Source organism: Leptonychotes weddellii, chromosome 8 (genome assembly GCF_054177405.1).
Source record: "Leptonychotes weddellii isolate Sample4059 chromosome 8, ASM5417740v2, whole genome shotgun sequence".
In the NCBI taxonomy this organism is placed as follows: domain Eukaryota; kingdom Metazoa; phylum Chordata; class Mammalia; order Carnivora; family Phocidae; genus Leptonychotes; species Leptonychotes weddellii.
Window position 1 is genome coordinate 43,888,354 of NC_138376.1, and position 15,783 is coordinate 43,904,136.

Genomic DNA, 15,783 nt, shown 5'->3' on the forward strand with positions numbered 1-15,783 from the left:
CCGCCGTGACCCGCCCCTGCGTGAGCGCCGTCGCCGCCGACGCCACCGACGCCGCGGGCGGAAAGAGGTGTGAAACCCCTTCAAAAGGAGAAGCCGGCTCTGGCCCGCTATCCCCCGGAGCCTCTTTCTCACAGTCCCGGCCTGCCTTCCCCGGGCCGCGCAGGATGCTGGGAGTTGTAGTTCTGCTCGTTCCTGAGCCGGTCCGGCTTCGGCGGAAAAGAGAGGAAAAGGACTCCAAGGTGTGGCGCATGCGTTTTGCCACGCTGACGTCAGCTGCAGCTTTGCAGAGCCGTGGGCCAGCTAGGGTCTGTTTCACAGTGAAGGGCCATAACGAGGTTGTGGTGGGGGGTTTGGAATTGGATATTGTATGGGTGTGGAAGCGAAGCTCACCGGCATCAGTTTTGGCCGTAAATAGGAATGATGGGGGCTAAATTCTCATCGTCCTTTTCCTTTCCTTTCCTTTTTTTTTTTTTAATGTTTTATTTATTTATTCATGAGAGTCAGAGAGAGAGAGAGGCAGAGGGAGAAGCAGGCTCCCTGCCTAGCAGGGAGCCCAATGCGCGACTCGATCCCAGGACGCTGGGATCATGACCTGAGTCGAAAGCAGACGCTTAACCATCTGAGCCACCCAGGCGCCCCTCTTTTTTTTTTTTTTTTTTTGCAGTGGGCCTGGAATGTGGAGGCTTAGTTGAATTTTGTGATAAGGAAAGAAATCCAAGGTGTCCTTATGTTACTCACCTAGCTTCATTCTGAGCCACAGCATATATTAATACACCTGAGAAGGAAAATTGAGGACCAGAGTTCCGCTCACCAGGTTGCCCTGAAGAAAACTGGCGAAGCAACAGAGTCTGGGGCCCAAGATGACAGGGGACCAAGGCCTAGCTAACTATCACTAAGCCCTAGACCAGTGATAATAACGTGCTGTTTAAGGATATTCTCAGATACTACCTTACTAAAATAGCTTACCTTTTTTCAGTGTTCACAGTCAAAAAGCACTCTATAAAATAGTTCACTCATGTTCACCTGTGTGGTTTTTCTCACTTTATTATCTTACAAAAAAATCCGGCTTTTTTTTCACACCGACAATTTTGAAAAGGACCTTTTAAGCCGGAAAATTCTTTTACATCTTAGATGCCTGTTTTTGCCTGTCTATATGCAAATCTACCATCTGAGTATTTATGTCTATAGTAATTATCCTTAATATTTGGTATTTCCTGCATTTCCAGCAAGTGCTTTATGATTTCATTTGCTTTTCTACCTAAGTTTGAGAATTCTAGAAGCAAACTGAGAATGAGAGACCAGTTACAGGTAGGAATTAATGGGTAAAACTCCTGGAAAACAAGCTTTATATGGCTAGAGCCCCCAAAAGCTCACACTCTTCAATTCAGTTGTCATTGCAAGGCTTTATCCTGAGGACATTTTAATCTGTAGGAAAATCTTTACGCAAAATACTATTTATCATAGACGTGTCTGTAATAGAAAAATTGGAAAACATTTAAATGTCTAGTGATTGGGAAATGAAATGGTTAAGCTTTGGCATGTACTCTATACTATAGAGTGTTTTTATCTCCACTGAAAATGTTTAGCCAAAATTTCTAAATTCCTATTTTTCAAAAATGCAAGATATATAATATCAGAACCATGTCAAACCACCAAGCCATGCCTGAAATAGGAAAACTACCTATACATTAATAGTAATTTTTTTCTGGGTAGGGGGACTATGTGTTCATAAGAAAATCCTGTGAAACCCACTAATAGAATATTAGAGACATGCCTATAGTTACCACAAAGCCAGGTTTATTTAGCTTGGTGTAGCAAAGAAGAAGAAACCATAGACAAAGCTTAGGAGTCTCTCAATCTGAGGAAATTAAGAAGAGATTGGGATGGGTGATATTAAGGCCAGTGTGTATAGTAGGAAACTGGTTAGATTTGGAAGAAGTAGAGTGGTTTGCTGCTTGGTTCAGGGTTCAAAATGGAGACTTTTTAACTATCGGGAAATGTTTTTTTGTGTGACTGAGGAAAATTTTTTTTTAGGGCCATGGATCTATTATTTTGCTTTATGAGTTAAGATTGTGAAGAGAGTCCATCACTGGCTTGATATCTCCTCAAATTTAGTTCTTAGACTTTGTCCTAAGCAACATCATAATAGATTTCTAGATCTACATCAGTGACATTATGTTGATATTATTCTTTCAACTCACCATGTAACAGAGAAGTATAGGCTTTGACTTTAGTTTTGTTTTCATCGGTTTTCTATTGACTTGCTTTTTGTGTTGAATGATTATTTATAGAACCATCTGTCTGAACATTGGCTGCATAGCAGCATTTAAGATTCTGGAGACCTGGTTCTTGACTAAGAGAATGCCACCAAGAGGCAAATTAAATGCATCAGAAAGGCTCAAACCCTCAATGAGAATTATTATCCAATATTTTCATAAATCTGAAAAAAGGGAAAGTAGCATGAACCTGTAATTTACTTAAGGGGCATTCAGCTTGGGCAAAAGAATTCATATACACACAGCACCAAATCTTAGTACGCTTTAGTAAAAGCACAAATACATCCAATGCAATTCTGTTATTAAGAACCATATTTGGTTTGGATTAAATGCTCTGGTTTTAAGACCTGGCAACTGGAATAGCCTCTTCAACAATTTCTAATAAAGAAATGGATTTATAGGCATTTACTCCAAAACAGAATATTCTTCAGGGAAGAAGATGGATCTTAGGATAATATGGAACCAGTTGACATAATCATTTTCTGGGAGTTATGGGAGCAGAACAAAAAGCATTCGCTTCTGAAAGAGTATAAATGACGAGCCCATAGATCTCTAAGTACATTTTCTTTGTTTCTCTCAGGTCTGGAATTCTGTACAAGTGTTGCACATAAGGAAAAGAAGCCTGTTGGAGGGGACAAATGAGGGTGGTTCATTTCTATGGTTAGTTCAGAAGTACAAGCCACTTTTCTTATTAGAGCAAGCTGTAATAATTACTTCTTTAGAATATGGACATTTTCTCCCTTCAGGCAATGATATATTTGCCTGTATGAGTAAAATGGGGAGAGTAGTTTTTGGTGCCATTATTACACATTTTGAGTAATTTGCAAAACTTACTAACCCCTTTCTAGAAATACTTGGAGGATCATCATTCACTGTATTTGCACCGTAGTAACATTATTTCTCCATGTAAAGCCACTGAACAAAACTTTTGAGGTCCAGCTTGTCAGGTGTCATAAGAGGTTGTTTTTTAAAAAGATTATTTATTTAGGGGCACCTGGGTGGCTCAGTTGGTTAAGCGTCTGGCTTCGGCTGAGGTCATGATCCCAGGGTCCTGGGATGGAGCCCCATGTTGGGCTTCCTGCTCAGCAGGGAGTCTGCTTCTCCCTCTCCTCCTTCTCCCTCCCCTCCTCCTCCCTCTCCTCCCCACTCGTGCTCTCTCTCTCTCAAATAAATAAAATTTTTTTAAAAATAGATTATTTATTTGAGAGAGAGAGCAGTGCGAAGGAGAGAGAAAACAAGGGGAGGAGGGGCAGAGGGAGAGGGAGAAGCAGGCTCTCCTCTCAGGAGCCTGATGCGGGGGGGCTGGATCCCAGGACCCTGGGATCATGACCTGAAGCCAAAGGCAGACACTTAAACGGACAGACACTTAACTGACTGAGCCACTCAGGCATCCCAAGTTTTGAAAACACCATAGACAACCAAAAGTATTAAAACTGCTTTATATTCATTAAAGGAATTGGTCTTGTTGCAATAGTATATGTATAGATGTAATTGTAACAGTCTTGCTGGTCAACCATAAGTATTAAGATCTAACTTCCTCTGTGATAATGTACATGTTAGAATAATTGTCAAAGTCCATTTATTGAAGAGCAACTGTGAAGGAATTTAAATCATTTTTAATATGTCTCTTCACACAAGCTAAAGGAGAATGAAAAATCCTAAGCAGAAGCAAAACATCTCTGTATGGTTTCACACTTAAAGAAAAATTGCACAAAAAACATTTGTTTTATCATATTCTCTATACTAACAGAGAGACATAAGGATACATATATATTTTTCTAAATCATCAGAGAGTAGGTTGCATTTATCATGCCTCCTTACACCTTAATGTTTTCAGTGTGTATTTCCTAAGAATCAGAATTTTCTTTTACATAACCATAGTACTTGTTTTAGTCTGCTTGGGCTGCTATAACAATTTACTATAGAATAGGTGGCTTAAACAACAAACATTTATTACTCGCAGTCAGGAGGCTGGGAAGTCCAATATCAAGATGCTAGCGGACTTGGTTCTCAGTGAGGGCAGTCTTCCTGGTTTGCAGTCTTCTTTCATCTTCGCATGATGGCGAGCAGAAAGAAAAACAAGCCTTCTTGTGTCTTTCTTATAAGGACACAAATCCCATCATGAGGGCTCCACCCTCATGACCTATTACCGCCCAAAGGTCTATTTCCAAATACCATCCCATTGGGAATCAGGGTTTCAACATATGAATTTTGGGGGACACAAAAACATGCAGTCCAAAGAATTAGTATTATTAAAATCTGGAGATTTAACATTTATATGATACTTTTCCCCCCTATCTACAGTCCTTATCACATTTTATCACTTGTCTAGTCCAGGATCACATAATGCATTGAGTTGTCATTGCTCTAATTTTCTTTAATTTGGAGTTTTTCAGCCTTTATCTTTCATGATAATATTTTTGAAGTACAACGACCAATTATTTTATAAAATGTTCTTCAATTTTGGTTTGTCAGAGGTTTCCTTACAGTTAGATTCAAGTTTTGCATTACCAGACAAAACACTGTAAATGATGTTGAAGTGTTTTAGATTATTGCATCTAGAAGCACATGATGGTTAACTGCCCCTCATTAAGGATTTTAATTTTAATCATCTGCTCTAGGTGTTATCCAGTATCACCACCATGTAGTTATCCCCCTTACAACTAATAAGTAATCTGTGGGGGTATACTTTCAGACCATGCAAACATTATGCTCTTCATGAAACTTATTTCTCTATAGTGAGTATAATCTGATGATACCAATTTTTAATATGATGGTTACAAAATGGTAATATTCCAACTCTACTGTGTCTCAACTTTTTTCAGTTGGCATTTTTCTATAAGGAAGAGTCTTGCCTCCTCTCTTTTTAAAAATTTTAATTACGAACTCATTCACTTCCTTTTTAAAAATTCCATTCATTACATGATTTCTTGACGTTTGTACAGAGAATACAGATACTCAGAATCATGTCAAGAGCCTTCCTTGCATGTTACCTGGTAATCACTTTGTAGATATTAGGGGTTAGAATATAAGAGATAATTGATTAACTGCTTTTCTTGTGAGTCTACTTTTACTACCAAGAGACCTATAATACTTGTCTTAGATGTAGTTTAGCCATACTATATATTTATGTTGTGATTAGTTTCCTTTTTTTTTTAAGGTTTTATTTATTTATTTGACAGAGAAAGAGAGAGAGCACAGGCAGGGGGAGCGGCAGGCAGAGGGAGAAGGAGAAGCAGGCCCCCTGCTGAGCAGGGAACCTGCCATGGGGCTGGATTCCAGGACCCTGGGATCATGACCCGAGCTGAAGGCAGATGCTTAAGTGACTGAGCCACCCAGGTGCCCCTAGTTTATTTTCTTTTTTCTTTTTTTCTTTTTTTTAAAGATTTTATTTATTCATTTGACAGAGAGAGACAGCGAGAGAAGGAACACAAGCAGGGGGAGTGGGAGAAGGAGAAGCAGGCTTCCCGCCGAGCAGGGAGCCCAATGCGGGGCTCGATTCCAGGACCCTGGGATCACGACCTGAGCAGAAGGCAGACACCCAACGACTGAGCCACCCAGGCGCCCCAGTTTATTTTCTTTTGAGATAAGTTTACATTCACATACACTTTTAAAAAATAATTCATAGTATTTCTGGCATGATAGTGTAAGGAGCTATGTTGACCTGTTCCCAAGTGAAACCGGTGAGGATTGTATCTAAAAAACCATTTAAAGCCTATGGAAGCAGTCCTAAGGATAAATAGCAAATGAAGAAACGTCTATTAAAGAAAATCTATGAAAATTCTGTTAACAAAGGGAAGAGTCTGTGGTATTCCAACCAAGATCACTCCCTACCACTCCCCTCCCACCTCAGTGAGACAGAGACTCCATTCCAGACTGGTGCAGCCAGGAACAAAGGGTTTTCCCTCTACTCCCTAACCCCTAGCTCTCAGAGAGAGCTCTTTTCCTGGAAGGAGCAGGGTATCTACATTTGTCATCTTGTCCCCAGCTACCTGTTGCTGAGGTTAAATCTCAGGTGAGTGCTGCTGAGAGGTAGCAATTCTCCTTCTCCATGCAACGGACACTAATGGATCAGAAGTTCTACCTTGAACACAGCACACTGAGAAGACTGAGCCCCTTACCACCCTTGACTCACCTGGTAAGACAATGATCTATTCCAGGAGAGGGAAGACCAGAGAACCTCAGGCTGATGCCTCCACTCCTCCACCAACTGTTCAGCTCCTAGAATGGAATGTCACTAAAAGAGAAACTTGCCATTGCCCAGAGCCCTAGTTTAGAAATTTTGCCTTAGAGGAAAAGCAGGCTGTGAGATAGCTCCCAATCTACTCACACAGAAGCTGACTTCATTTGCAAAAGGTGGTGGAGAAGTTCAACCCTGTAGATACTTTCAAGAACAGTGCAAATTGTGCTGAAAGGCAATTGGGAGGACATTCAAAATACAGGATAAACCGGAGGCTGCCTAGTTTTCATGAGAACCATGGAATAAGATATCTAAGAGAACAAAATAAATATCCGTGATCTCAGAAACTGTTCCTTCACAGGAGAGAGAATTTGATTGGATTACTTTGTAGAGCAATTTATCTTCCAGGGCATTGTTGAAAACAGTAGAATGACCAGTGGGAAGTAATGCATTTTATCTGTTGGGTATGATCAGGGAAGGAGTGAGAGAGCCCAAGCAAAACCAATGTCATCCCATGGTGACTGTGGGACGTTGCACATTCCTTGAGAAGCAACATAGAGGCTTTACCCTGGGCGGGGGACATAGACTTCACTGAAATAATCCAGCCAGTCACTAAATAAATGAGCAAATAATAAGTCCTAGAGGGAGGGGGGACACCAGTCCACAGAGCTGCTACAATATATTATCTAAAATGTCCAGTTTCCTACAAAATAAAGGCAAGCAAAGAAACAAGTATAATCCATACACTATTAAAAAAAAAAAGAACAGGCAACAGAAATTTTCTATGAGAACAGATTTGTAAGACTTCAAATTAGCCATTATGCACATTCACAAAACTACAGGAAAACATGATTAAGACGTAAAAGAAGATATGACAATGTCATATCTAATACAGAATACCAATAACGAGATAGAAATTAAAGAAAAAAACCCAATGGAAATTCTGGAGTTGGAAAGTGTAATAACTGAAATTTTAAAAACTCACTAGATAAATTAAACTTCATCAAAATTAAAAACCTTTGTGCTTCAAAGGACACCATCAAGAAAGTAAAAAGACAACCCAATGAATGGGAGAAAATATTTGTAAATCATTTATGTGGTAAGAGACTTGCATCCAGAATATAAAGATATACAAAGGTATGTAAAGATATACAATGACCAGTAAGCACATGAAAATATGCTCAACATCACTAGTCATCAGTAAAGTGCAAATCAAAACCATGATGAGATACTACTTCACTAGGATGGCTAAGATCAAAAGTCAGATAATAACAAGAGCTGACAAGGATGTGGAAAATTAGTAACACTTATACATGGCTAGTGGGAATGTAAAATTTGCAGTTACTTTGGAAAGTAGTATGGCAGTTTCTCAAATGATTAAACATAAATGTTACCATACAGGCCAGCAATTCTACTACTAGATTTATATCCAGGGGAAGTGAAAACATATGTCCATGCAAAAACTTGTCCAAGAATGTTTGCAGAAGCACTATTCATAATAGCCAAGAGGTGGAAACAACCCAAATACTCAACAGTTGATAAATGGATAAATAAAATGTAGTATATTCATACACAGTGAAATATTATTCATCCATAAAAAGAATGAAGTACTGATACATACTACATCATGGATGAACCTTCAAAACATTATGCTAAGTGAAAGACTGTCACAAAATACCACATATTATATGATTCTATTCATATTAACTGTCCATAACAGGGAAATCTACAGAGAAATAAATTAGTGGTTGTTTAGGGCTGGGGAAGGGGATATATGGATAAAATTTTACAGTCTAAAATTGTAGTGATAGTTGTACCTATCTGTGAATATATTAAAAAACATTATACACTTTAGTTTGTTGTTTGTATGTAAATTTTATCTCAGTAAAACTGTTTAAAACAAAACAAAAAGAATATAGAGAGATACTATGTATCCTTTTCCCAGTTTCCCCTGAAGGTAATATTATTCATTACTCAAAACTGTAGGAAGGGGGCATCTGGCTGGCTTAGTTGGTGGAATGTGCAACTCTTGGTCTTGGGGTTGTGAGTCGGAGCCCCACGTTGTGTGTAGAGCTTATTTAAAAATAAAAGCTTTAAAAGACAAACAAAAAGGGGCACCCGGGTGGCTCGACTAGTCGTTAAGTGTCTGCCTTCGGCTCAGGTCATGATCCCCGGGTCCTGGGATCGAGCCCCGCAATGGGGCTCCCTGCTCAGCAGGAAGCCTGCTTCTCCCTCTCCCACTCCCCCTGCTTGTGTTCCTGCTCTCGCTATCTCTCTCTCTGTCAAATAAATAAATAAAATCTTAAAAAAAAAAAAAGATAAACAAAAAAACTGTAGTACAGTATCACAACCAGGATATTGACAGTGATATAGCCAAGATACAAAATAATGTCTATTACCAGAAGGATTCCTCTTGTTGCCCCCTTCTAGCCAGACCCTTTTTCCTCCCTACTCCAACTCCTCCTTAACCCCTGGCAACCATTAATCTGTTCTCCACTTCTATAATTTTATCATTTCAAGAATGCTATATAAATGGAATCACATAGTTTATAACTTTTGGAATTGGCTTTTTTTTTCCATTCAGAATAATTTTCTGGAGATTCATCCAGGTCCTTTCATGTTCCTTTTTTATTGCTGGTTAGTATTCCATGGTATGGATGTAACACAGGTTTAACCATTCACATGTTGAAAGACATGCGGGTGGTTTCCAGCTTTTGGCTGTCACAAATAAAGCTGCTATGAACATTTCTGTAAAGGTTTTTTATGTGAACATAAGTTTTCATTTCTCTGGGATAAATACCCAAAAGTGCAATTATCAAGTCATATGGTTTTAGCAAGTTTACTTTTTTTCCCTTTTTTTTTTAAAGAAACTGCCAAACTGTTTTCCAGAGTTGCTGTAACATTTTACATTCCCACCAGCAATATATGAGTGATGTTTCTCCACATTCTTGCTGGTATCTTGTATTGTCACTATTTTTTATTTTGGCCATTCTAAGTGTGTAGTACTGTCACATTATAGTTTTAATTTGTATTTTACTAATGGTAAATGATATTGATCATCTTTTCGTGTGCTTGCCATCTGTATATTCTGTGTGTCAAAATGTCTGTTCATGTCTTTTGCCCATTTTCTAATTGGATTTTTTTTTTTTTACTATTGTGTTTGAGACCTCTTTATATATTCTAGATACTAGTCTTTTATTGTATATGTGGTCTCTAAATATTTTTTCACACTCTATCGCTTGTCTTTCATCCTCTTGACAGTGTATTTCACAGAGCAAAACTTTTAATTCTGATGAAGCCCATTTTATCAATTTTTCGTTTATGGATCATGGTGTTAACTCCAAGAACACTTTGTGTTCTTAGATCCCAAAGATTTTATCCTGTTTTTTTTTTTTTCTAAAAGATTTATAGTTTACATTTTACATTTTAGTTCATGATTCGAGTTAATTTTTTATAAGGTATGAAGTTTAGGTTGAGGTTCATTTTTTTGGACTATCATGTCTACTTGCTTCAGCAATAGTTGTTGAAAAAGCTATAGTTCCTCTTTTTGTACCTTTATCAAAAATTAGCTGGAGGGCACCTGCGTGGCTCAGTCGTTAAGCATCTGCCTTCGGCTCAGGTCATGATCCCAGGGTCCTGGGATCGAGCCCCGCATCGGGCTGCCTGCTCAACAGGGAGCCTGCTTCTCCCTCTCCCACTCCCCCCTGCTTGTGTTCCCTCTCTCGCTGTGTCTCTCTCTGTGAAATAAATAAATAAAATCTTAAAAAAAAAATTAGCTGGAGATGTTTGCGTGGGTCTATTTCTAAGTTTTCCATTCTGTTCCATTGAACTATGTCTATCCCTCTACCAATATCACGCAATCTTGATTACTGTAGCTATATAGTAAGTCTCGAAATCAAGTAGACTGATTACTTCCACTTTATGCTTCTTTTCCAAAATTGTTTTAGCTATTCTAGTTCCTTTGCCTTTCCATATGAATTTTAGAAATCTTGTGTAAGTCTACAAAAGTCTTGCTGGGATTTTGATTGGAATTGCATTAAAGCTGTATATAAGTTTTATGGGAATTGACATTTTTACTATATTGTGTACTCCAGTCCATGAACACAGCACATTTCTCCATCTATTTAGGTCTTCTAGGATTTCTTTCATTAGCATTGTGTAGTTTTTAGCATATACTCCTATACTTAAGGTTCTGTTTTGTTTTGATTTTTTTGAGTGATGGTAAATAGTGTATTTTTAACTTTGGTGCCTATATGATCATTGCTAGTATACAGAAATACAGTTGTTTTGTATATTGATCTAGTGTTTGTGACCTTGCTGAACTCACTCATTTAGTTTTAGCAAGTTTTTTTTTTTTTTTGAGACTCCTTGAGATTATCTATATAGTCAGTTATCTGCAAATAGGGACAGTTTTGATTTCTTTCTTTACAATCTGTATGCCTTTTATTTCCTTTTCTTGCCTCCATTTACTGGCTAGAATGTCTAGCACTATGTTAAAGAAGAGTGGTGAAAATAGGTATCTTCATCTTGTTCCTGATCTCAGGGGTAAAACATTTACTCTTATACCTTAAGTATAACGTTAAGTATAGGGCTTTTGTGGTTTTTTGAAAGTTTTTTTTTTAAATCACAAATAAGCACTGAATTTTGTTAAATGCCTTTTCTGTGTCAATTGATAGTACAATGTGACTTTTCTTCTTTAGCCCAGTGGGGGAGGGATGGAGATGAGTACACCCCCTTAGGCTGATGAGGGTGGAAATCTAGGACCCCCCCACCCCCCCCAGTCAACCTTTGCTGGCATGGATGATGTTTGGATGGAGTTCTTTGGACCTCAGAAACATTTAGATCCTTTTTTTGGTTTTCCTATATCCATCTTTTCTAACAAGGCCTTAATTGCTTAGGGACATACTAATAAAAATGCTGTTTGGTATAATTCAGGGAAACCAAGATTTAAATTCTCTAAATTAATTAAAAATTTATCATCTCTGATATGCCCCCCTGAAATGTCCAATTTTACTCATAATTAAAGTTCCCCAAAGTGCCTACTGTAGTTCTCAATTACCCTTGGTAAAATTGTGCCACTTGGAAAGGTAGGAGCATTAGTTAGGACAGTAATGAGAAAATATGTAAGAAACAAGTGTCCATCCTAGTGGAGAGTAGATTAATCCATGAAAACTGAAAGAGATAGTGTTGTTTTTGCACCTTTTGTCTCCATATACTAACTAATGGCTGACTATCGTTAAGGCCTGTGGGCCTGCCAACTTGAAGTCCTAGTTTCGAACAGGTGAAGATAATCAAGTCAGTTCTAAGAGGTACAAAAACCAATACTGAGAAGAATTTTTATAAGCTTCTGAAAGATGACCCAAGACAAAATTTGTTGAAAGGATGACATTCTTTTTTTTTTTAAGATTTTATTTATTTATTTGAGAGAGAGAGAATGAGAGACAGAGAGCACGAGAGGGAAGAGGGCAGAGGGAGAAGCAGACCCCCTGCTGAGCAGGGAGCCCGATGTGGGACTCGATCCCGGGACTCTAGGATCATGACCTGAGCCGAAGGCAGTCGCTTAACCAACTGAGCCACCCAGGCGCCCGACATTCTTTTTTTTTTTAAAGATTTTATTTTTAAGTAATCTCTACACCCAACATGGGACTCGAACCTACAACCCCAAGATCAAGAGTTGCACACTCTACCAAGCCAGCCAGGCACCCCCAAAAGGATGACATTCTAACAAGACTTTCTGTTCTTTAGTCTTCAGGACTAACTCAAATGATAGGCTCATCAGCCCGATGCTTGCCCTCTCCTCAAAGACTTTTCCTTTACAGAAAAACAACATAGAAGACATCAAAATGAAAGGTAAAAAGGAACAGGAGACAATGATACAAGCCAAATCTAACCAAAAGACAAAATAATACAAATTGATCAGAATCTAACATTTTATTCTTAATTCTAGGAGTAAAAAGAATAAATAAATAAACTTATGCTGAAAGTCACCATGAAAGTTTAAAGCTCAGATTCAGTTATGAAAGTACCATCATTATGGGCAAGGTAGACTTAAGCAGTCTCAGATATGCACATAGTTACCATGTTGAGGATCCTGGTCCATGATAATAGGGATCTCAACAGAGTCTCTGTGGGACATCTAAACTGCCAAAGCCCACCAATGGAAGATCAACAGTGACATGCCTAAGTCACAATAAGCCAAGTATGTTTAGCTTGCTACATCAAGGGAGAACCCCCTTTCCCCCTACACACACACACCAGGGCAAAGCTTAGGAGAATCATAATCTAAGGAAGTTAGGAAGGGCTTTTGAATGGGTATTAGTATTTCTATTGAATGGTTTTAATATAGGTCCTGTAATGTGGATAACTGACTGGAATAGGTAGGGTTGGAGAAGTGAGGTTATTTACTGATGGGTTCAGGGTCGAAGCAAGATTTTTCTTTTCTGTGTTATTTATTTTTTTGGAAGTTTTTATTTAAATTCCAGTTAGTTAACATACAGTGTAATATTAGTTTAAGGTATAAAATGTAGTGATTTAACACTTTCATACAGCAACTGGTACTCATCACAGTCAAAGCAAGATTTTTGATTATTGATTTTTTAAATTATTTTTTTAAGATTTTTTTTTAAGGAATCTCTATACCCAGTGTGGGGTTTGAACTCATAACCCTGAGATCGAGAGTTGCATGCTTCACTGACTGAGCCAGCCAGGTGCTCCAAAGCAAGATTTTTTTAACTGGAGGGAGATGTTTCTTATGGCTTTACTTGGACCTTGGGTCTATTATTGTGGCTTGAGTTAAGAACTTTGAGGGAATACTTGGGTCTTGGGTCTGTTAATTGTAGTTCATAAGATCTTCATTGAGTACATCAGCTTATTTCTCAATCCCCTAATTTATCTTTTGCCCCATTTCGAGTTTTCATGTATAGTTACATCTCATTTACCTAGAGGTAATGATTCTGGTAGCCATTAATATCTGAAATACAATAATATTGAGCCATAACTTTGCTTGGATTAATTTCCACATTTTAAAAATGAAGGCATGGAGGGGCATTTGGCTGGCTCAGTTGGAGAGCATGCAACTCTTGATCTCAGGGATGTGGACTGGAGCCCCACATTGGGTAGAGAGATTACATAAAAAATAAAATCTTTAAAAAATAAAATAAAATAAAAATGAAGACATGGATTCCTTTCTATTCTTAACATCCTATGACTTCAAGTAAGTTAAAAAGTAAAGGACATGAACAGACTGCTCATAAGTAATAAAATACCTCCTAAATATATATGAAAATGCTTACACTTATCCATAAAAAGAAATGTAATCTAAAAGTATAAAGAGGTACTATACATATTGTAAATATATATTTATACCTATACATATTGTAAAAATAAAAGAAATTGTTTAAAGATTTTATTTATTTGAGAGAGTGTAGGTGAGAGGGAGAGGGAGAGAGAATCTGAAGCAGACTCCGCAATGTGCACAGAACCCAAAACAGGGCTCAATCCCACCACTAGGAGATCATGACCAAGCTGAAACCAAGAGTAGGATGCTTAACTGACTGAGCCACACAGGCACCCCATAAAAATAAAAAAAATTTTAATATGCTGTATAAGCAAATATGTGGGGAAAGAGGCATCTTAAAGGATTGCTAGAATTATAAATTTGTACATTAGTGAAATGCAATTCAGTAGTATCTGTCAAAATGTATAATACTCATTTCTAGGAATTTATCCTTCAGATGTGCTCAAGTATTTGAAATGGCCCATGCATAGGGATATTCCTAGCAGCATTGTTTGTAACAATAAAAAAATCAGAAACAACCTAAATGTCCATCTTAAAGTGATTTCAAATAAAGTAGGATATATCCGAACAGTGGAAACATTAGCAACCATACAAAATTGGCTATTAGAAATTAGGATTGGGGTACCTGAGTTCTAGCCCCAGGTTGGGTGTAGAGATTACTTAAAAAAAAAAAATAGGATAGTGGTTATGATTGGGAAATAGTGAGTGCACAGTTCTGTAAGTGGCACAAAGATCTTCTGGGATGCTGGTAATGTTCACTGCTCTGATCTGTGTTCTGGTTACATAGGTATGTTCAATTTGTGTAAGATCACACTGGATACTTAACAACTCATGCATTGTTTTATATATATGTTATGCTTCAAGAAAAAAAACTTAAATGAATACAGCAGTTTTATGTACTTATGTGCAATTATCCTAAAGATACATTGTTAACTGGGCTTCCTGCTCAGCGGGGAGTCTGCTTCTCTCTCTCCCTCTCTCTGCCCATCCCCCCCACTCGGTGTGTGTCTCTCTTTCTCAAATAAATAAATAAAATCTTTTTAAAATTATTTAAATTAATAAATTATACTAATTTTGAATGAGTAATACATGCATATAGTGAATTTTTTTTTTTAAAGATCCAAATGCTTACATATTTTTTTTTAAGATTTTATTTATTTATTTGACAGAGAGAGACACACTGAGAGAGGGAACACAAGCAGGGGGAGTGGGAAAGAGAGAAGCAGGCCTCCCGTGGAGCGGGGAGCCGGATGCGGGGCTTGATCCCAGGACCCTGGGATCACGACCTGAGCTGAAGGCAGATGCCCAACGACTGAGCCACCCAGGCACCCCAAATGTTTACATACTGAAAAATGTCTTCTACCAAACACATGGCCCAGAGGTAACCACTCCTACCACTTTCCTAACTACATTTCCAAATTGTCCATGTGTGAATAACCATGCACATATATTTTTTACAAATTGTAGGATTTTACATACACTATTCTGATCTTTGATATTTCTTTAAATTAAGAGTATCTTTTTTTTTTAAGATTGCATTTATTTATTTGACAGAGAGCACAAGCAGGGGGAGCTGCAGAGGGAGAGAGAGAAGCAGGTTCCCCATTAAGCAGGGAGCCCAACACAGGGCTCGATCCCAGGACCCCGAGATCATGACCTGGGCCGAAAGCACTCAACGGACTGAGGCAGCCAGGCACCCCTAAATAATTTTTGTTAGCTCTCTAGAACCCAAAATAAATGTTATTACATAAAAATTATTCTACTAATCATGGGTGGTACCCTCAGACCCTAAGTCATAGCATATTTACTCTTTAATTATATTAAGTGGGTTTAGTGCTTTCTTTTTTTTTTAAGATTTTATTTATTTGACAGAGAGAGACACAACGAGAGAGGGAACACAGCAGGGGGAGTGGGAGAGGGAGAAGCAGGCTTCCCACTGAGCAAGGAGCCCGATGCAGGGCTCGATCCCAGGACCCTGGGATCATGACCTGAGCAGAAGGCAGACGCTTAACAACTGAGCCACCCAGGCA

The 15,783-nt window shown here is 38.3% G+C and overlaps 1 protein-coding gene across 1 annotated transcript in view; it reads left to right on the top strand.

Moving 5' to 3' along the window:
* Nucleotides 1–164: 164 nt before the first annotated feature.
* LOC102731372 (E3 SUMO-protein ligase ZNF451) overlaps nt 165–15,783 on the top strand; it is a 93,647-nt gene continuing 78,028 nt past the window's right edge. Inside the window, exon 1 of the mRNA XM_081827577.1 lies at nt 165–407. Coding sequence (XP_081683703.1) covers nt 165–407 — 243 coding nt within the window. The remainder of the gene's footprint in view (nt 408–15,783) is intronic.